Genomic DNA, 22,793 nt, shown 5'->3' on the forward strand with positions numbered 1-22,793 from the left:
CGTCTTATGCTGGGTTTGTACGGGAGTTCAAACAAGTTTTTGACCATCCCATCAGAGGCAAGACCGCTTCGAGCGTGCTGCTGTCAACGAGACAGGGGCGTCGCAGCGCAGCCGAGTATGCAGTCGACTTCCGCATCGCGGCAGCGAGGTCCGGCTGGAATAACGTTGCGCGCCGCGCCGCCTTCGTAAATGGACTGTCTCCGGTCCTGAAGGAGCACCTGCTGGCTAAGGAGGAACCGCGGGATTTTGACGGGCTTGTCGATTTGGTTATACGCTTAGACAACCGTTTGAATGAGCATCGTCGGGAGCAGGCCGAGGGGCGTGACCGGGCACGAGCCGTCCCTCCCCCTTCCGGTTCCGAAAGGGTGACGTCGTCCCCACGCTTCACTGCCAGAGAGCTCCGTGTGGCTACAGCTCCCCCTGCTGAGGAGGCTATGGACACGAGCAGGGCCAAAGTAAAGACAAACGTCAGACAAAGGAGGCTGGCCCGCGGGGAGTGTTTTGTCTGCGGCTCTTGTGAGCATATGCAGAGGGACTGCCCCAAACGATCAAAACTACAACGCCCGTCCTTAGAAACTGGGCTAAGGGTGGGCCATAACACGCACGCGGGGAAACCCCGCAAATCTGCACGAATCCCAGTAACGATCCTTTGTGGGGATCTCACCCTTCATGCCCCAGCACTGGTAGACACAGGGTCGGAAGGGAATCTGCTGGATAGCAGATGGGCAAAGGAAGTAGGGCTCCCCCTGGTGGCTCTGTCGTCACCATTGCAGGTGCGAGCACTAGATGGCACCCTGCTTCCGTTAATCACACATCAGACACAGCCTGTGACCTTGGTTGTGTCTGGAAATCACAGGGAGGAGATCGTGTTCCATGTAACACCTTCTACCTCCCGAGTGATTTTGGGATTTCCATGGATGGTGAAGCACAATCCCTGGATAGATTGGCCGTCCGGGGTTGTGACGCAGTGGAGTGAAACCTGCCACCGGGAGTGTTTAGGATCCTCGGTTCCTCCCGGCATGACGGCTAATGAGGAGGTTAAAGTCCCCCCCAATCTATCGGCGGTGCCAAAGGAGTACCACGATCTCGCTGACGTCTTCAGCAAAGATCTGGTGCTCACTCTTCCCCCGCACCGACCGTACGATTGTGCCATCGATTTGGTCCCGGGCGCTGAGTACCCGTCCAGTAGGTTGTACAACCTCTCACGTCCGGAACGCGAATCAATGGAGACCTACATCCGGGACTCTTTAGCTGCCGGGCTGATCCGGAACTCCACCTCCCCGATGGGTGCTGGTTTCTTTTTTGTGGGCAAAAAGGACGGCGGACTCCGTCCATGCATTGATTACAGAGGGCTGAACGAGATCACGGTTCGCAACCGATACCCGTTACCTCTGTTGGATTCAGTGTTCACGCCCCTGCATGGAGCCCAAATTTTCACAAAATTGGATCTTAGAAACGCGTACCACCTGGTTCGGATCCGGAAGGGAGACGAATGGAAGACGGCATTTAACACCCCGTTAGGTCACTTTGAGTACCTGGTCATGCCGTTCGGCCTCACTAACGCCCCCGCGACGTTCCAAGCTTTGGTAAATGACGTCTTGCGGGACTTCCTGCATCGGTTCGTCTTCGTATATCTGGACGATATACTCATCTTTTCCCCGTACCCTGAGACCCATGTCCAGCATGTACGTCAGGTCCTACAGCGGTTGTTGGAGAACCGGCTGTTTGTGAAGGGCGAGAAGTGCGAGTTCCACCGCACTTCTTTGTCCTTCCTGGGGTTCATCATCTCCTCCAACTCCGTCGCCCCTGATCCGGCCAAGGTTGCGGCGGTGAGAGATTGGCCCCAACCAACAAGCCGCAGGAAACTACAGCAGTTCCTCGGCTTTGCAAATTTCTACAGGAGGTTCATTAAAGGCTACAGTCAGGTAGTTAGCCCCCTGACTGCCCTGACCTCCACCAAGGTCCCCTTCACCTGGTCGGATCGGTGCGAAGCCGCGTTCAAGGAGTTGAAACGCCGGTTCTCGACTGCACCAGTTCTGGTGCAGCCTGATCCTGATCGCCAGTACATAGTGGAAGTGGGCGCCTCTGACTTAGGGATAGGAGCCGTGCTGTCCCAGAGCGTGGAGGCTGATAAGGTTCTCCATCCTTGTGCCTATTTTTCCCGCAGGTTGACCCCAGCTGAACGGAACTATGACGTCGGCAATCAGGAGCTCCTCGCGGTGAAGGAGGCTCTTGAAGAGTGGAGACACCTGCTGGAGGGGGCGTTGTTGCCTTTCACGGTTTTCACGGACCATCGGAACCTGGAGTACATCCGGACCGCCAAGCGGCTGAACCCCAGGCAAGCCCGCTGGTCTCTGTTCTTCGGGTGCTTTGACTTCCGGGTCACGTACCGCCCCGGGACCAAAAACCAAAAATCGGATGCGTTGTCCCGGGTGCACGAAGAAGAAGCCAAGGCGGGCCTGTCGAACCCCACCGAGACCATCATCCCCGAGTCCACTGTCGTGGCCTCCCTCACCTGGGACGTGGAGAAGACTGTCCGGGAGGCCCTGGCAAGGAGCCCGGACCCGGGGACCGGCCCCAAGAACAGAATGTACGTCCCACCAGAGGCCAGAGCTGCCGTATTGGACTTCTGTCATGGATCCAAGCTCTCCTGTCATCCCGGAGTGCGTAGGACCGTGGCAGTGGTCCAGCAGCGCTTCTGGTGGGCGTCACTGGAAACCGACATTCGGGACTACGTCCAGGCCTATACCATCTGCGCCAGGGGCAAGGCAGACCATCAGAAGACCTCGGGACTCCTCCAACCCCTGCCGGTGCCTCACCGCCCCTGGTCTCACATCGGCCTGGACTTCATCACGGGCCTCCCGCCGTCCCAGGGCAACACCATCATTCTCACGATAGTGGACCGGTTCTCCAAGGCGGCCCACTTCGTGGCCCTCCCGAAGCTCCCGACGGCCCAGGAGACGGCAGACCTCCTGGTCCACCACGTCATGCGGCTGCATGGGATACCATCGGACATCGTATCAGATTGTGGTCCCCAGTTCTCTTCGCAAGTTTGGAGGAGTTTCTGTAAGGAGCTGGGGGCCACCGTGAGCCTCTCGTCCGGGTACCACCCCCAGACAAACGGCCAGGCAGAGCGGGCTAACCAGGAGTTGGAGCAGGCCCTTCGCTGCGTCACCTCCGCGCGCCCGGCGGACTGGAGTCACCATCTGGCCTGGATCGAGTATGCCCATAACAGCCAAGTCTCGTCTGCTACCGGCCTCTCCCCTTTTGAGGCATGTTTGGGGTACCAGCCCCCATTGTTCCCGCTGGTGGAGGGAGAGGTCGGTGTGCCCTCGGTCCAGGCCCACCTCAGGAGGTGCCGCCGGGTGTGGCGGACCGCCCGCTCTGCCCTGTTAAAGGCCCGGACGAGGGCCAAGACCCATGCGGACCGCCGGCGTTCCCCGGCCCCCACATACCAGCCCGGGCAGGAGGTGTGGCTTTCGACAAAGGACATCCCCCTCTGTGTGGACTCCCCTAAGTTGAAAGACAGATACATAGGACCATTCAAAATCCTCAAAATCATCAACCCGGCCGCAGTGAAGCTCCAACTCCCAGCTTCACTGCGGATCCACCCTGTGTTCCACATGTCCCGCCTCAAGCCACACCACACCTCGCCCCTCTGTGCACCTGGACCTACGCCGCCTCCTGCCCGGCTCATCGACGGGGAGCCTGCTTGGACAGTCCGCAGGGTCCTGGACGTCCGTCGTAAGGGCCGGGGGTTCCAATATCTGGTGGACTGGGAGGGGTATGGACCTGAAGAACGCTCCTGGGTGAAGAGGAGCTTCATCCTGGACGCGGCCCTCCTGGCCGATTTCTACAAGAGACACCCGGACAAGCCAGGTCGGGCGCCAGGAGGCGCCCGTTGAGGTGGGGGTCCTGTTATGTGGGCCGCTGAAGAGGAGGTACTGCTGGCCCACCACCACCAGAGGGCGCCCTGCTTGGAGTGCGGGCTCCAACCACGGGAGGGCGCCAGACCCAGAAGAAGTGACAGCTGTCACTCATCGCACCAGCTGTCACTCATCTACACCACTATATAAGCCGGACTGCAACTCCACCTCCCCGCCGAGAAATCAACTACCGAAGAGGTAATTTTCTCTGCTGACTCAAATTGTTGAGTGATAATCTGAACTTCTTTTGCAGCCGTTATCCTGTTGTGTCTGCCTTATCTGTGGGATTGGCGTTTGGTGTGATCAGCGACGGCTTCGCTTCACACTCCAATCAGATAAGTGGTTAAACAGGAGCTGCACGAGTGTGTGATTGGAGGTGGAGGTGCTCCCTCCTAACTGAGTGCAGACTGTGGATTACTGAGTGTGCGACTTCACACTCATCCATCCTGTCTTGTTTTCTGCCAGCAGTACCAGGGTCGACAGCCGAAGACAGAGGCCACCTGGGGACTCGGGAGTTGGCGGCTCCGGTGTTCTTCAGGCCGTTGGTGGTGGAAGCCGTGTGGGACGCGGCTCATCTCTCGTCGGGGGTCTTCTATCTTCGAGCCTGCCCACACGTCACCTGGTGTTAATTGACTACATATATTTTGTGTGTTTAGTTGTGTGTTGTCACAACATTAAATTGTTACTTTTTGGCTTATTCATTGTCCGTTCCTTTGCGCCCCCTGTTGTGGGTCCGTGATACGACACCTTCCCAACAGGGACGTTGTTTAAAATGTAAATAAAACAGAATACAATGATTTTCAAATCCTCTTAAACCTATATTCAATTGAATACACCACAAAGACAAGATATTTAATGTTCAAACTGATAAACTTTATTGTTTTGTGCAAATATTTGCTCATTTTGAAATGGATGCCTGCAACACGTTTCAAAAAAGCTGGGACAGTGGTATGTTTACCACTGTGTTACATCACCTTTCCTTCTAACAACACTCAGGACACATAGGACACGTGTTTCTGGCCCAACGCACGTGTCCTGTGGACAGCACACCGCAGGACAGACACTGCTTCATGCGTTCATCTCTAACTTGTCAACGAGTGCGGATAACATTCTGATTATTGGTGACTTTAACATTCTTTTACATAAGCCTTCTGATCCCCTCTGCAAGTCATTTATGGAAATTGTGGATGTATTAGGATTTCAGCAATGCATTTAGGACTCGACACACATTAGTGGAAATACTCCGGATTTGGTTCTCACATGTGGTATTACTGTCACCAATATTGACATCATGCCTCTTGCTTCGGTGGTCTCTGATCACTCACTTATTAGGTTTCCAGTTTCGCTGCCATGTTTAGTGGAACAGCAACCTTATTTATTACTGCGGCTACGACTGAACTTGAAGCTAGACTGCCTGATGTCTTACCTTCACATTTGGAAAATGCCCAATCAGTAGACAGTCTTGTGGATAGTTTAAACTCAGCGCTCAAAACGACACTCGACATGAATGCCCCACCTTTATTAAAACCACCCCCCCCCCCCCAAAAAAAAACACAGTCACCTTGGTTCAATGACTACCTGCATGACCTCAAGCATAAGGCTAGAGGTCTAGAACGGAAATGGCGTAGTTCAAGTAGTATTGCACCTTGTGTGGCGTGATGCGATCTTAGACTATAAGCATGCATTACTGGCTACAAAGCGGACCTATTACTCTGATTTGATCAACAAAAACAAGCATAACTCAAAATTCTTGTTCAACACGGTGGCAACACTTATTCATGGACAACCACCTGCAGTTCGCTCTCCTTTTACAGCACAAGATTTCCTGGATTACTTCGAGAAGAAAATAGAAAACATTAGGTGAAACATATCCCAGCATGCCTTAACCCAGCCACTACACCCTGCTATTGAGGTGGGGGCCATTAATGAGGTATTACCTAGATTTGTTTCAAATCTGCAGTGATTAAACCATTACTTAAGAAATCTAATCTTGACCCTAGTCTATTGAAAAACTATAGGCCGATATCAAATCTATCATTTTGCTCTAAAATTCTGGAAAAAGTGGACTATCTTACTGAGAATAATCTCTTTGAGTCACTGCAGTCTGCTTTTAGAAAATATCATTCCACAGAGACGGCTCTCACTAATCAGATGCTCAAAGTGCTTTACAATTATGCCTCATATTCACCCTGATGTCAGGGTGCTGCCATACACCAGGAGCAATGGGGGATTAAACACCTTGCCCAAGTGCCCTTAGTGATTTTCCAGTCAGGCAGGGATTTGAACCGAGGATCTTCTGGTCTCAAGCCCAACACCTTAACCACTAGACCATCACCTGCCCTTATGCCCTTTGACCTCTACATTAGAGATATTACAAGGACTGCTTTCTTCCACCTGCAAAATATAGCAAAGATTCATCCCATTCTGTCTATGGCTGATGCTGAGACCCTGATCCATGTGTTTGTCTCTTCTAGACTGGACGACTGCAATATTCTATTTTCTGGTTTACCGCAGTCCAGCATTAGGGGTCTCCAATTGGTTCAAAATCCTGCCGCCAGAGTTTTGACATGAAGTAGAAAGTTTGATCACATTACATCCATTTTGGCGTCTCTTCACTGGCTTCCTGTCCCATTGAGATCAGATTTTAAGGTTCTGGTACTAGCCTATAAAATTGTTCACGGACTGGCACCTCCCTACCTAAATGACCTAATTAAACCTTACGTACCAGCCTCGGCTCTGTGTTCTCAAGGTGCAGGACTACTTAGTGTCACTAGAGTGAAAAAAAGTCTGCGGGTCACAGAGCTTTCTCCTACCGTGCCCCTGTTCTGTGGAATGGTCTCCCTGCATCAATAAAAGTCAGATTCTGTGGAGACTTTCAAGTCAAGACTTAAGATGCAGTTATTTTCCCTTTCGTATGGCTTGCATACAGACATAGTATGTTTCTATGCTTTATACTCCTCTAATTAATTTTATTAGTAAACGGAGCGTGCCGCGCCCTCAACTTCATCTAACTTCTGGATCTTTTAGTGAAGCTTAGGGCTAGTGGCCGGCGAGCATCTTAGTATTTCTTCTGTTTTTCTTGTTGCTTAATGCTGACAAATTACACTGTGTTTGTTGTCTTTCTGACACTTGATTCTGCTTTTTCTCTCTGTTTGAGGTGCGGTTCCATCCAGAGATGCGTGTGGTATCTGTTTCCAGGAAACTGTACTGTGGACCAGCAATATTTCCTGTATGTTCATTTTGTGAATTGTTCTGTAATTTATGTCTGTATCATGGCCCAAGCAGAGGGTCACCCCTTTGAGTCTGGTCTGCTTGATGTTTTTTCCTCAGAGGGAGTATATCGTAACCACTGTTGCTCTGAGAGTTGGTAAGGTTCGACCTTACTTGTGTGAAGCGCCTTGAGGCAACCTTGTTATAATTTGGCACTATATAAATGAAAATCAACTGAAACAGAGCTCACATGGGTGATGTGACATTCAGATCGCCCGCTGCGTGTTATGATCTGATAGTCTGTTTCACCTTGTGCAGCCTGTCAATGTGCGCGCCATAACAGCGATATGTTTTTATGTATGAACACGTGAGGACAGCAAGCAGACACACGCACGTCACAGTGACCAGTTGTATGTTCATGTCCATCAAAACATGGTACGTGTTCACCAGCTGGGAAGTGCAGAACCAGAGATCTCAACAGCTGCTGCTTTCGGCGGACACGCCCCCTGTCAGTCCAGCGCACACACCAACGTGTCACTGTCTGTTGTGTGATCATTATTTTTAGTTAGCCTATTTGTTATGTAACTGTGTATGTAGGTAGTGTAGTACTTGTTAATATACCTGTCCTGGCTGTGGTCTGCACTGAGCCGTCATTTGTGTCGGGGGGGGGGGACATGTGCAAGACACATGCAGGCCACATGTGTGTTGCTTTTTGCAACACCAAACTTGTGGGGGCACTTAGACAAATTTCACATCCAGCTCGAAAGTGATCATCTGCTCACTATTTCCGAGTTAACAGCGTGAATGGCCACACATTTTCTAAGTGTGCAGCAAGCAGTGTTGGATGTTCGTGTGTGTCACCTGGAATTTGGCCGACACCTGCCGCCAGAGGGATGAAATGGGCTCTCACAGGGCACACTCTGTGTTTCAGCTGCTGTTGTGTGTGAATAGTTGTATAGCGACACGGGTATGAGACATTTTTTATGGTGTGTGGTTTTATTATTTTTTTAAATATGTTTATCTCCTTGTTGATTTCAGGCATTTTATGCACCTTATGGTAGCGCAGTGGTAAAGTTTCTGGCTGGCAATCAGAGCTTTTGTAAATTGCAGGTTCTTATTTTTTATTCCTTTGATGGTGTACCTGGAAGGCCTCCTTGGCGATGGCATCGTCCTTGTCGTCCCGGAACCACGGCTGCCTGTGCCCGTGCCGCAGGCTGTCTCCGAACAGGTCGATGTAGAGGAAGACGAATTGCTCATGGAAAACGTCCACCCGGCGAAACTGAATCATCAACTTTCTGAAGACGTCTGGGGAGCAGCAGGCAAACACAACTGCACAGGAGAGACAGACGGTGCGTCAGCATCCAAAACGATACACATCAGTGATCTCATGAGACCGTCAGAGCTGAAATCCCCGTTACAAAAAGGTTCACAGAGCACCTGCCGAACTCCAGCACACTTGAGGCTGTTTCTCTTTAACATTAATTGCATGTTCTTTCGGCTTTTCTCTTTTTCACTCGGGGTCACCGCAGCAGCTCCTAAGTTTTTCACCAGATGTCATTTCTAACACCGAGGTCCATCAGACTCCACAAGAGCCAAGTTGAAGTTTGTCAACATGCATTAAACATTAAAACATTAAACATTAAAATCTTTGGCTTTCTTGTTAAAATGACAGCAGGAGCTGAGCTCTGCTACCATTACTTTACGGCTGCTAGTACACAATTACTACTCCGTTCACCTCTGCTGGCCTCCGCTGGCTGATGTTGGAGGCTGCGTTTGGCCTGACGGTGGATTTTGTTTTGTTTGATGAGTCATTGGTTAATCTACCTTTATATGTCAGCAGTAAATAAATAAAATAAAAAAACAAGTAACCTTACACCATATGGTGCTGCTGAGTTGAACATCAGAAAAGATCTGAATATCTGTTATGTTTTAATCTTTAAAAAATAGTCTTCAGGGTGTCCTGGACAGACAAATGAGTCAAAGACCTGTTTTTCATTTTCTGTTTCTCCTCCAGGAGGCTAAATGCATACTTACACCAAGACTGAAAACCATTAGAGAGCAACGGCGGCGTGAGCTGTCGAAACTCGACGCGGCTCAGCGGGAAGCTGCTTAATAAAATGTCAATTCTACAACAAGACTCAAAAATAAAGAGCCAATTAGGAGGCATGTTCCCATGTTCCAGCTTTCTGCGCTGATGCTGTTGTTTTATTTAAAGATGATGATCACGCCGGAAATCACAATGTATGATTTTTTAATAATTTATTTGTATGTTACTGCTGCAAATAAGTATTTGAACACCTACCAACCAGCAACAATTCTGGCTCACACAGACCTGCAAATTTTTCTTTAAGAAGCCCTCTTATTCTGCACTCTTTACCTATATTAATTGCACCTGTTTGAACTTGTTACCTGTATAAAAGACACCTGTTCACACACTCAATCAATCACACTCCAACCTGTCCACCATAGCCAAGACCAAAGAGCTGTCTAAGGACACCAGGGACAAAACTGTAGACCTGCACAAGCCTGGGATGGACTACAGGACAACAGGCAAGTAGCTTGGTAGAAGACAACAACTGTTATGATTATTTATTAGAAAGTGGAAGAAACACAAGATGACTGTCAGTCTCCCTCAGTCTGGGATTCCATGCAAGATCTCACTTTGTGGGGTAAGGATGATTCTGAGAAAGCACAAAACTACACAGGAGGACCTGGTCAATGACCTGAAGAGAGCTGGGACCACAGTCACAAAGGTTACATTAGTAACACATGATGCTGTCATGGTTTAAAATCCTGCAGGGCAGCAAGGTCCCCCTGCTCAAGCCAGCACATGTCCAGGCCCGTTTGAAGTTCACCAGTGACCATCTGGATGACCAGAGGAGGCATGGGAGAAGGTCATGTGGTCAGATGAGACCAGAATAGAGCTTTTTGGAATCAACTCCACTTACCATGTTTAGAGGATGAGAACAACCCCAAGAAAACCATCCCAACCATGAAGCATGGGGTGGAAACATCATACTCTGGGGGTGCTCTTCTGCAAAGGGGACAGGACAACTGCACCGTATTGAAGGGAGGATGGATGGGGTCATGTATTGCGAGATTTTGGCAAACAACCTCCTTCCCTCAGTAAGAGCATTGAAGATGGGTCATGGTTGGGTCTTCCAGCATGACAATGACCCCAAACACACAGCCAGGGAAACTAAGGAGGGGCTCCGTAAGAAGCATATCAAGGTCCTGGAGTGGCCTGGCCAGTGTCCAGACCTGAACTCAATAGAAAATCTTTGGAGGGAGCTGAAACTCCAAACCTGAAAGATCTAGAAAAGATCTGTATGGAGGAGTGGACCAAAATCCCTGCTGCAGTGTGTGAAAACCTGGTGAAAAACTACAGGAAACGTTTCACCTCTGTAATTGCAAACAAAGGCTACTGTACCAAATATTAACATTGATTTTCACAGGTGTTCAAATACTTATTTGCAGCAGTAACATACAAATAAATGATTAAAAAATCATACATTGTGATTTCCGGATTTTTTTTTTTTTTAGATTATGTCTCTCACAGTGGACATGCACCTAAAATGAAAATTTTAGACCCCTCCATGATTTCTAAGTGGGAGAACTTGCAAACTCGCAGGGTGTTCAAATACTTATTTTCCTCACTGTATATATATATATATATATATATATATATATATATATATATATATATATATATATATATATATATATATATTATTGCTAATTTGGGAGGTCCTGTGATTTATACTCCAGTGTGATTTACACACTGAAAAATCATGCATTCTTATTAGTAATGGTAATTACACTCAACAAAAATATAAATGCAACACTTTTGGTTTTGCTCCCATTTTGTATGAGATGAACTCAAAGATCTAAAACTTTTTCCACATATACAATATCACCATTTCCCTCAAATACTGTTCACAAACCAGTCTAAATCTGTGATAGTGAGCACTTCTCCTTTGCTGAGATAATCCATCCCACCTCACAGGTGTGCCATATCAAGATGCTGATTAGACACCATGATTAGTGCACAGGTGTGCCTTAGACTGCCCACAATAAAAGGCCACTCTGAAAGGTGCAGTTTTGTTTTATTGGGGGGGGATACCAGTCAGTATCTGGTGTGACCACCATTTGCCTCATGCAGTGCAACACATCTCCTTCGCATAGAGTTGATCAGGTTGTCAATTGTGGCCTGTGGAATGTTGGTCCACTCCTCTTCAATGGCTGTGCGAAGTTGCTGGATATTAGCAGGAACTGGAACACGCTGTCATATACGCCGGTCCAGAGCATCCCAAACATGCTCAATGGGTGACATGTCCAGTGAGTATGCCGACCATGCAAGAACTGGGACATTTTCAGCTTCCAAGAATTGTGTACAGATCCTTGCAACATGGGGCCGTGCATTATTCTGCTGCAACATGAGGTGATGTTCTTGGATGTATGGCACAACAATGGGCCTCAGGATCTCGTCACGGTATCTCTGTGCATTCAAAATGCCATCAATAAAATGCACCTGTGTTCTTCGTAGACGCCTGCCCATACCATAACCCCACCGCCACCATGGGCCACTCGATCCACAACACTGACATCAGAAAACCGCTCACCCACACGACGCCACACATGCTGTCTGCCATCTGCCCTGGACAGTGTGAACCGGGATTCATCCGTGAAGAGAACACCTCTCCAACGTGCCAAATGCCAGCGAATGTGAGCATTTGTCCACTCAAGTCGGTTACGACGACGAACTGGAGTCAGGTCGAGACCCCGATGAGGACGACGAGCATGCAGATGAGCGTCCCTGAGACGGTTTCTGACAGTTTGTGCAGAAATTCTTTGGTTATGCAAACCGATTGTTTCAGCAGCTGTCCGAGTGGCTGGTCTCAGACGATCTTGGAGGTGAACATGCTGGATGTGGAGGTCCTGGGCTGGTGTGGTTACACGTGGTCTGCGATTGTGAGGCTGGTTGGATGTACTGCCAAATTCTCTGAAACACCTTTGGAGACGGCTTATGGTAGAGAAATGAACATTCAATACACGAGCAACAGCTCTGGTTGACATTCCTGCTGTCAGCATGCCAATTGCACGCTCCCTCAAATCTTGTGACATCTGTGGCATTGTGCTGTGTGATAAAACTGCACCTTTCAGAGTGGCCTTTTATTGTGGGCAGTCTAAGGCACATCTGTGCACTAATCATGGTGTCTAATCAGCATCTTGATATGGCACACCTGTGAGGTGGGATGGATTATCTCAGCAAAGGAGAAGTGCTCACTATCACAGATTTAGACTGGTTTGTGAACAATATTTGAGGGAAATGGTGATATTGTGTATGTGGAAAAAGTTTTAGATCTTTGAGTTCATCTCATACAAAATGGGAGCAAAACCAAAAGTGTTGCGTTTATATTTTTGTTGAGTGTATAATAACTATTGGAAGCTTAGGACTAGTGGCCGGAGATCACCTTAGTATTTCTTCTGCTTTTCTTGTTGCTTAATGCTGACAAATTATACTGTATTTGTTGTCTTTCTGATGCCTGTTTTTGTCTCTGTTTGAGGTGCGGCTCCATCCAGAGGTGGGAGTGGGTGTTTTTCTTCTGCAGGCCTCCTGTCCGGCATGGAGTCCCAAAATTTCATGTATATTCATTTTGTGAATTGTGTCTGTATCATGGCCCAAGCAGAGGGTCGCCCCTTTGAGTCTGGTCTGCTTGAGGTTTCTTCCTCAAATCATCAGAGGGAGTTTTTTCCTTACCACTGTCCCCTGTGTTCTTGCTCTGGGGGTTGGTATGGTTAGACCTTACTCATGTGAAGTGCCTTGAGGCAACTTTGTTGTGATTTGGTGCTGTATAAATGAAACTAAATTAATTAATTAATTAATTAATGTAATTAATTACATTGGGCTTCCACAGGAATCAAAGCACGAAAACCTCCAATAATACAAGAATAAACAACAATTAGAATGCACAAAAATCTCAACATGCTGATAATACATTTAAAAAAAAACGTGTGAGTTAAACTTCAGTGTGACTTACAGATGTCTTTTTTTTTCTTTAAAAGGAGCCCCCACCCACAGATGCGATTTCTACTCCAGAAAATCCAGTACTTAAATTGTGGGGGAACATCATCAACTGCAACATTCTGTTCAGCATGCAGGTGCATCAGTGTTGAGGACCCCAGCAGGTAGAGAAGGCCGAGGACAGGCCCACATCTCAGCAGGCTGCAGCAGCTCGATGGTGACGGAGCAGCTGTTTTTTGCTGTGTTTCTGTGACACGTAGCACCAGCTCGTGCTTCCAGACCTGACCTCGTGTGGGGAAATCCAGGACCTTGTTGGGGGCCACAGAGCAGTGATTCATACAATTTTTAAATGGCAAAGTGACAACTCATGCAGATGAAGAATCAATGACAGGAGAGTAGGGTATTTCCATAGAGACAACGCAGCTGGAGCGGCGGGAGCCAGAAGAAGTCACTTCATCAATAAGCTTCAATATTTGGGACATTTTGCCAGTCAGCCTGAGGGTGGGCACTGAGAGCTGTTTCTGTCTTTTCATTGCATGATTGTGGAGCTTCAGGAAGTCTCCAGAGGCATAATGACATTCCTCTGGCTGACTGTTCTTGACCGTCAGCTCCATTGTTTCAGGCTTTAATGACCTCTGAGCAGGAAACCAGCAGTGAAACAGCAAACCACACCATAATCAAGGATCACTTCTTAAACATCCCTGACTGAGTCCATAGTCTGCTTCAGGTTGGACGAGAACACCTGAAACCTTAAAACACTCAATTTCTATTTATTTTCATTTATATAGCACCAAATCACAACAATGCTGCCTCAAGGTGCTTCACAAGAGTAAGGTCTAACCTTACCAACCCCTAGAGCAAGCACACAGGTGACAGTGGAAAGAAAAGAACTCCCTCTGATGATGTTGAGGAAGAAACCTCAAGCAGACCAGACAGAGAGGGTGACCAAGTGCTTAGGCCATTGTAACATTTACAAGGTTTTTACAAAGTTTTTTTTTTTACCAAGATAAACCAGAATAGCATCAAAAACAAAGTACATTATTGAGAAGAGCACACAGTCATTGGCACCATAGACAGGGCATTGTGAGATAAGCCCAGTGGCCTGGGGTGCAGGGCCAGCGCCCATCCATCAAAGCATCAGTGGGTCACAGCACAAGCTGTCCTCATGGTAGAGTACATTCAAAAAGCAGACTGCAGCGTGCTGCTTCAGCTTCAGCCAGGGCATCTCATGGTCATTTCAGCGCCCTGTGGTGTGCAGCCGTCAGCCCTGCACAATGTCATCAGTGCCTCGGACAGAGAGATAAAGAGCACAATCAGTCAGCTGGAAATAACTGCACTTAAGGTACAAGTTCACCAGCAGTAAATTGACAGGGAAGCAGGGAGAATATGAAGGTGATCGCTGGCAATTACAACTGAGCTTCACTGTCACCGAATTTAGATGAATTGAGACCGAGGCATGATCTGTTACTAATAAGATGAGTTAAAGGGTAGGAAGCATAGTTCCATACTATGCCAGTATGCTAACCATACAAGAGGGAGAATAGATGTGTCTTAAGTCTGGATTTGAAAGTCTCTATAGAATCTGACTGTTTTATTGATGCAGGGAGATCATTCCACTGAACAGGGGCATGATAAGAGAAAAGTCTGTGACCCACACACTTTTTATTGACCCTAGGGACACAAAGTAGTCCTGCACCCTGAGAACGCAGAGCCCGGGCCGGTACGGAGGGTTTAGGTCAGCTAAGTAGGGAGGTGCCAGTCTGTGAATAATTTTATAGACTTAGTAACAGAATCTTAAAATCTGATCTCAATGGGACAGGAAGCCAGTGAAGAGACACCAAAATGGGTGTAATGTGGTCAAACTTTCTGCTTTGTGTCAAAAGTCTGACAGCAGGATTTTGAACCAATTGGAGAGCCCTAATGCTAGATTGCGGTAAACCAGAAAATAGAACATTGCAGTAGTCCAATAAACACGAGTCAGGGTCTCAGCATCAGCCATAGACAGGATGGGATGAATCTTCACTATATTTTGCAGGTGGAAGAAACCAGTCATAATATCTGGAATGTGGAGGTCAAAGGACAACGTAGGATCAAAAATTACCCCAAGGTTCCTCACTTTGTCAGTGTGATGTATAACACACGAGCCTTGGCTAAGCGTTAGCTGGTCAAACTGATGTTATGTCGCTAGACAAAGGAACATAATTTCAGTCTAAAAGGAAGAAAGTGCTAGACAGCCAGCTTTTCACTGATGCAAGGCAATCCTCTAAGGATTTAATGTGGATGAGATTACCAGCAGGTATCTGCAAGTATAACTGAGTGTCATTAACATAGCAATGAAAGGTAATCCTAAAATGCAGCAATATGTGCCCAAGGGGTGCTATATAAAGGGAGAAAAGCAGGGCACCCTAAGACAGACCCCTGTGGAACCCCAAATTTCATGTCACTAAGGTTAGAGGTAGTGTTATTGTACAAAACACAGTAAGAACGACTGGTCAGGTATGACGTCAACCATGCAAGGGCACTCCCAGTAATCCCAAAATGATTCTCCAGCCTATTGAGTAGAACATGATGAGCCATCGTATGAAACGCAGCAGTAATATGTAACAGTAACAGAACTGTAATGGTGTCCAAATCCATTGCAAGCAGAAGATCATTCACCACTTTACCACCTGTGAATGATTATTATTATTATTGTTTTTAAGTTCTGTGTACGAGGAGGCTGCAATCTGTGCTGTCGGATCAGCAGTCTGTCAAGTGCAATAAGTTCATACCAAATTGTCAAAAGAGCAAACTACAGATGCTATCATCACCCGCTACATTTCCTTTTCACTTTGATCGCTTGTGTTACGCGTGCAAACGTGACCTATCTGCACGGTCCCTCGCACAGTTTTGTGCACACGGGTGGACAAACACCAAATTGCATATTTGTGAAGGCAGATGTGCTAAATGGACAATACATGCTATTTTGACAGATGACATCCTCAGTGCGACATTACTGCAGTTGAAGTGTTCAATTTCTTTCTTCGTGTAAACTGCGTTGAACAAACTGACCATCCGCCAAACATCAGCGATCTGTTTACATCAGAAAGAAGCAGAAACATCAGGCTCCAAGTCCATTTGTTTTCTGCTCGACTGTGTGGAAAAGGTCAGAGAGCAGATGTGACCTCAGTCCACAGGAGAACCCTAAAACACAGCAATTTGACCTCTGACCCCAGCACACATCCGGACTCAGGTGTTCGATCAAAGCAGATCAGCTTCTACTGGGCATTTCAACATGTGACAGCTTTGAAGATTAAAGGCTGCCTCTCTCATAAGAGCAACACAGGAAGAACAGAAACCATCGAAAAACCACCAGGGCCCTGAACACCACATCCTGATCCTAGTTACCGCACTGCCAAGCCAGTAAGTTAGAAAAAAAGACTGTAGAGATTTTTGTTTACTCATTAGAATTTAAATATGTATGTGAAGTTAGTTTTACATCTCTTTGACTTGCAATAGTCAGTGCAGAACTGCAGCTCCAACATAAAGTGTTCCAGAACGAGCACTTTGACATCCAGGTGATTAATCCAACAACTTTCTAATTTCAGAACAAGATGTTGTACCATCAGTCACAAATGCACAGATCTCATCACGTTTCATTTTTATTTCCAGCAGTTATTCTCAGTACAACCAAAGAAGAAACAACATTTTGGGCTCCAACCGAACAAGAGACAGGCATTGGTGGCATGTATGTTGTTTGTATGTTTGTGGCACATTGTAATTTAAGCAGTGGTAAATAATGGCACAAAGACGGACACTGGGCCAAAAAAGGGTATTTACCGCATTCATGAGGCATGAGCATTGTACGCCAGAGCTTTTGAAGTGGACTGGCATAGTGAAAGAGTTCCTCACAATTTAACAGATTAGGGTCAACCTGTCAGAGAGTACAGCAGACACCAAAGCTCCCTGAGGTGAAGCAGTAAAGCAGCAGGTGAGGTTATTCCACTTGTGATTTCTTTTAATGCTTATTTTAATCCAATTTTATTTTGTAAGTTTGACCACATTAGACCGGTTCTGGCATGTCTTCACTGGCTTCCTGTTTATGTGAGATCAGATTTTAAGGTTCTGTTATTAGCCTATAAAATTGTTTGTGGACTGGCACCGACCTATCTCCATCCATCCATCCATCCATTTTCTTACGCTTATCCTAGGTCGGGTCGCGAGGGCAGCAGCTCAAGCAAAGCCGCCCAGACCTCCCGATCCACACACACCTCCCCCAGCTCCTCCAGGGGAACCCCGAGGTGTTCCCAAGCCAGCTGAGAGATGTAGTCCCTCCAGCGTGATCTGGGTCTTCCCCGGGGCCTCCTCCCGATGGGACGTGCCCGGAACAGCTCTCCGGCGAGGCGTCCAGGGGGCATCCTGAAAAGATGCCCGAGCCACCTCAGCTGGCTCCTTTCGATGTGGAGGAGCAGTGGCTCGAATCCGAGCTCCTCCCGAGTGACAGAGCTCCTCATCCTATCTCTAAGGGAGCGCCCAGCCACCCTGCGGAGGAAACTCATCTTGGCTGCTTGTACTTGCGATCTTGTTCTTTCGGTCATAAGCCAAATCTCATGACCATAGGTGAGGGTCGGAACGTAGATCAATCGGTAAATCAAGAGCTTTGCCCCCCTGCTCAGCTCTCTCTTCCGCCTCCTGAGGCGTCGGATGGTTTGCCAGAATTTCTTCAAGGCCGACTGATAATCCTCCTTCATGGCCTATCCGAACTCCTCCCAGACCCGAGTTTTTGCCTCTGCGACCGCACAGGCAGCAGCACGCTTGGTCTGCTGGTATCTGTCAGCTGCCTCCAGGGTCCCACCTACCAACAAAGACAAGTAGGACGCCTCCTCCTGCTTGACGGCATCCCTTACTTCCGGCGTCCAGCACCGGGTTCGGGGATTGCCGCCGCAACAGGCACCAGAGACCTTGCGACCACAGCTGCAGGTGACCGCATCGACAATGGAGGTGGAGAACATGGTCCACTCAGACTCCATGTCTGCAACCTCCCCCGGGATCTGGGAGAAGCTCTCCCGGAGGTGGGAGTTGAAGGCCTCGCTGACAGAGGGTTCCACCAGTCGTTCCCAGCAGACCTTCACGATACGTTTGGGCCTGCCAGGTCTGACCGGCTTCCTCCCCTCCCAGCGGATCCAACTCACCACCAGGTGGTGATCGGTCGACAGCTCAGCCCCTCTCTTTACCCAAGTGTCCGAGACATGTGTCCAAAGTTCAGATGACACGACTACAAAGTCGATCATCGACCTCCGGCTCAGGGTGTCCTGGTGCCATGTGCACTTATGGACACCCCTGTGCTCGAACATGGTGTTCATGATGGACAAACTGTGACTAGCACAGAAGTCCAACAACTGAACACCACTCGGGTTCAGATTGGGGAGGCCGTCCTTCCCAATCACGCCCCTCCATGTCTCACTGTCGCCGCCCAAGTGGGCGTTGAAGTCCCCCAGGAGAACAATGGTGTCCCCAGTCGGAGCACTATCTAGTACCCCTCCCAGAGACTCCAAGAAGGTTGGGTACTCTGCACTGCTGCTTGGCCCATAGGCCGAGACAACAGTGAGAGACCTGTCCCCAACCCGAAGGTGAAGGGACATGACCCTCTCGTTCACCGGGGTGAACTCCAACACATGGCGACTGAGCTGGGGACCAATAAGCAATGCTACACCAGCTCGCCTCCTCTCCCTGTGAGCAATGCTAGAACAGTGGAGCATCCAGCCCCTCTCCAGGAGTTGGGTACCAGAGCCCAAGCTGTGCATGGAGGTGAGCCCGACTATCTCTAGTCGGTACCTCTCAACCTCCCGCACAAGCTCAGGCTCCTTCCCCCCCCGGCGAGGTGACGTTCCACGTCCCAACAGCCAGAGGCTGTGAGCAGTCTTCTCTGCTCCTGACCCCCATGGCCCCCTCTGCGGGTGGTGAAACCACAAGAGGGTGGGCCCACATCGCTCTTTCAGGTTGAGCCCGGTCGGACCCCGTAGGCTAAGGCCCGACCACCAGGTGCTCGCGCGTGAGCCCCAACCCCAGGCCTGGCTCCAGGGTGGGGCCCCAGCTCCGCCATACCAGGTGACATCTTGGTCCTTAATTTCGTGTTGGTCATGGGAGCTTTTGAACTGCCCTTAGTCTGGCCCGTCAACTAGGACCCATTTGCCATGGGAGACCCTACCAGGGGCACGAAGCCCCCGACAACATAGCTCCTAGGATCATCTGGGAATGCAAACTCCCCCACCACAATAAGGTGGGGATTCAAGGGGGAGACCGACCTATCTAGCTGATTTAATTAAACCCTACGTACAGGCCTGGGCTTTGCGCTCACAGGATGCAGAACTACTTTGTGTTCAGAGAGTGAATGAAAAGTCTGTGGGTCAAAGAGCTTTCTCCTATCGTGCCCGTCTTATGGAATGGTCTCCTGGCGTCGATAAGACAGTCAGATTCTGTGGCGACATTAAAGATGAGCCTTAAGACACACATATTGTCTTTTTTTTTGTTTTTAATTCATTTAAAATAGTTTTTGAATTGGTTTGTGTGAAGTGCCTTGGGGCGACTCTATCCTGAGTTGGCGCTTTGTAAATTGAATAAATTGAAAAATTGAATAAATAGTAATAAGAAATGACACATTTATGTGAATGTTTACTTAACACGGTTATTGTTTTTGCTTTGTTCATGTCTGTTTTCTGTCAGTGAACGTTACATCCAGCGTTGCCATGTTTGCTCCCGTTCCAAAACAACCATTTCCACTGTTTTAAGGCAACCATGTGTGTGTGTGTGTGTGTGTGTGTGTGTGTGTGTGTGTGTGTGTGTGTGTGTGTGTGTGTGTGTGTGTGTGTGTGTAAACTGTAGAGCAGGTAGCTCAGTGGATGTTTTTTGACAAGACAAACACTCCCAGTTCACCCTGATGTAAAGGTGCACTGACCTTGGTTGGGTCTGTGTGGGACTTAAGACTGCACATAAACCAACATGGGGTGGGGGGGGTGTTGCCCCACAGAAGCTGCACTTGTCAGATGTAGCTGTAGATGTTCTTTTGAAACTATCTCCTGAGTGCAGATATCAGCCAAAGCCGATTATTTCAGAATGCACATGGTCACCTGGATGAATTTGCTTCCTGATTAATCAGTCTTTCGCTGAGTATTTCAGCACTGCAGCTGACTGGTGATGGACATGCACATGACAGACAGACATATGATGAACCTGCTTCTGTAAGGTGTGTTTGATCGCTGAGCGATTTGCCCACCGCTGGACTTTTATTGACTTTTGGACTTTTATTAACTTTGAAGTTGACTTTTATTGACTTCAAAGGCTCTGGTGTACAAAATGCTCATCCCTCATGAATGCAGTAAATGCCCTTTTTGGGCCCAGCACCCGTCTTTGTGCCATTATTTACCACCACTTAAAACCTCAGAATGAAACCCCGGCCTCATGTGGTGATGATTCTGATATATATCTGTTTTCAGTCTATGATATGCATGTGTGTTTTTATTGTGTACTTGTATGTTTTGCTTAGTCCGACAGCGGGTTTAATGGGGACGAAGCTCCAATGAACAAATCTGTCAGTAAAAGAACTTATGGCGTGGTGCATTTCCTGGAGGGCGCGACAGTCAAACTCGTACCTGCGTGAACTTTGCCTAATCTGCTCGTGTCAACAGCTCGTCAAGACAGGAAATGCAGCTAAGACACTGTTAGCATGAAGGACGCACATTATTTTCATGAAGACGCCCATAAACAAGACGCTAAAGTTTGTGTTTGAAGGGACATGAGGACTCCAAGCCACATCCTCATGATGAAGTCCAACATAATATCATCTCCTTTCTGGTCAGTTTGTGAGTCAGGATCTGTACCAACCCAAGTGATGGTGCCAGGTACGGTACTTGCCAATGAATTCTGGGCAATGTGGAAGGAGTATCTCCTTAATCTTCAGCAAAGACAAGTCTGGCAAGGGAACAAAAGAAACACAAAGGCCAAATCAAATCAAATCAAATCAATTTTATTTATATAGCGCCAAATCACAACAAACAGTTACCCCAAGGTGCTTTATATTATAAGGCAAAGCCATACAATAATTACAGAAAAACCCCAATGGTCAAAACGACCCCCTGTGAGCAAGCACTTGGCGACAGTGGGAAGGAAAAACTCCCTTTTAACAGGAAGAAACCTCCAGCAGAACCAGGCTCAGGGAGGGGCAGTCTTCTGCTGGGACTGGTGGGGCTGAGGGAGAGAACCAGGAAAAAGACATGCTGTGGAGGGGAGCAGAGATCAATCACTAATGATTAAATGCAGAGTGGTGCATACAGAGCAAAAAGAGAAAGAAACACTCAGTGCATCATGGGAACCCCCCAGCAGTCTAAGTCTATAGCAGCATAACTAAGGGATGGTTCAGGGTCACCTGATCCAGCCCTAACTATAAGCTTTAGCAAAAAGGAAAGTTTTAAGCCTAATCTTAAAAGTAGAGAGGGTGTCTGTCTCCCTGATCTGAATTGGGAGCTGGTTCCAGAGGAGAGGAGCCTGAAAGCTGAAGGCTCTGCCTCCCATTCTACTCTTACAAACCCTAGGAACTACAAGTAAGCCTGCAGTCTGAGAGCGAAGCGCTCTATTGGGGTGATATGGTACTATGAGGTCCCTAAGATAAGATGGGACCTGATTATTCAAAACCTTATAAGTAAGAAGAATAATTTTAAATTCTATTCTAGAATTAACAGGAAGCCAATGAAGAGAGGCCAATATGGGTGAGATATGCTCTCTCCTTCTAGTCCCTGTCAGTACTCTAGCTGCAGCATTTTGAATTAACTGAAGGCTTTTCAGGGAACTTTTAGGACAACCTGATAATAATGAATTACAATAGTCCAGCCGAGAGGAAATAAATCCATGAATTAGTTTTTCAGCATCACTCTGAGACAAGACTTTTCTAATTTTAGAGATATTGTGCAAATGCAAAAAAGCAGTCCTACATATTTGTTTAATATGCGCATTGAATGACATATCCTGATCAAAAATGACTCCAAGATTTTTCACAGTATTACTAGAGGTCAGGGTAATGCCATCCAGAGTAAGGATCTGGTTAGACACCATGTTTCTAAGATTTGTGGGGCCAAGTACAATAACTTCAGTTTTATCTGAGTTTAAAAGCAGGAAATTAGAGGTCATCCATGTCTTTATGTCTGTAAGACAATCCTGCAGTTTAGCTAATTGGTGTGTGTCCTCTGGCTTCATGGATAGATAAAGCTGGGTATCATCTGCGTAACAATGAAAATTTAAGCAATGCTGTCTAATAATACAGCCTAAAGGAAACATGTAAAAAGTGAATAAAATTGGTCCTAGCACAGAACCTTGTGGAACTCCATAATTAACTTTAGTCTGTGAAGAAGATTCCCCATTTACATGAACAAATTGTAATCTATTAGATAAATATGATTCAAACCACCACAGCGCAGTGCCTTTAATACCTATGGCATGCTCTAATCTCTGTAATAAAATTTTATGGTCAACAGTATCAAAAGCAGCACTGAGGTCTAACAGAACAAGCACAGAGATGAGTCCACTGTCTGAGGCCATAAGAAGATCATTTGTAACCTTCACTAATGCTGTTTCTGTACTATGATGAATTGTGAAACCTGACT

At 47.6% G+C, this 22,793-nt stretch overlaps 1 protein-coding gene across 1 annotated transcript in view; it reads right to left on the reverse strand.

Moving 5' to 3' along the window:
* The window catches only part of LOC117505756 (atrial natriuretic peptide receptor 1-like), a 301,825-nt gene that overhangs the window by 162,782 nt on the left and 116,250 nt on the right, over positions 1 to 22,793 (reverse strand). The window contains exon 3 of the mRNA XM_034165299.1: positions 8,278 to 8,465. Within this exon, the coding sequence (XP_034021190.1) occupies positions 8,278 to 8,465 (188 nt within the window). The remainder of the gene's footprint in view (positions 1 to 8,277; positions 8,466 to 22,793) is intronic.

This window comes from Thalassophryne amazonica, unplaced genomic scaffold (assembly GCF_902500255.1).
Source record: "Thalassophryne amazonica unplaced genomic scaffold, fThaAma1.1, whole genome shotgun sequence".
Classification (NCBI taxonomy): Eukaryota; Metazoa; Chordata; class Actinopteri; order Batrachoidiformes; family Batrachoididae; genus Thalassophryne; species Thalassophryne amazonica.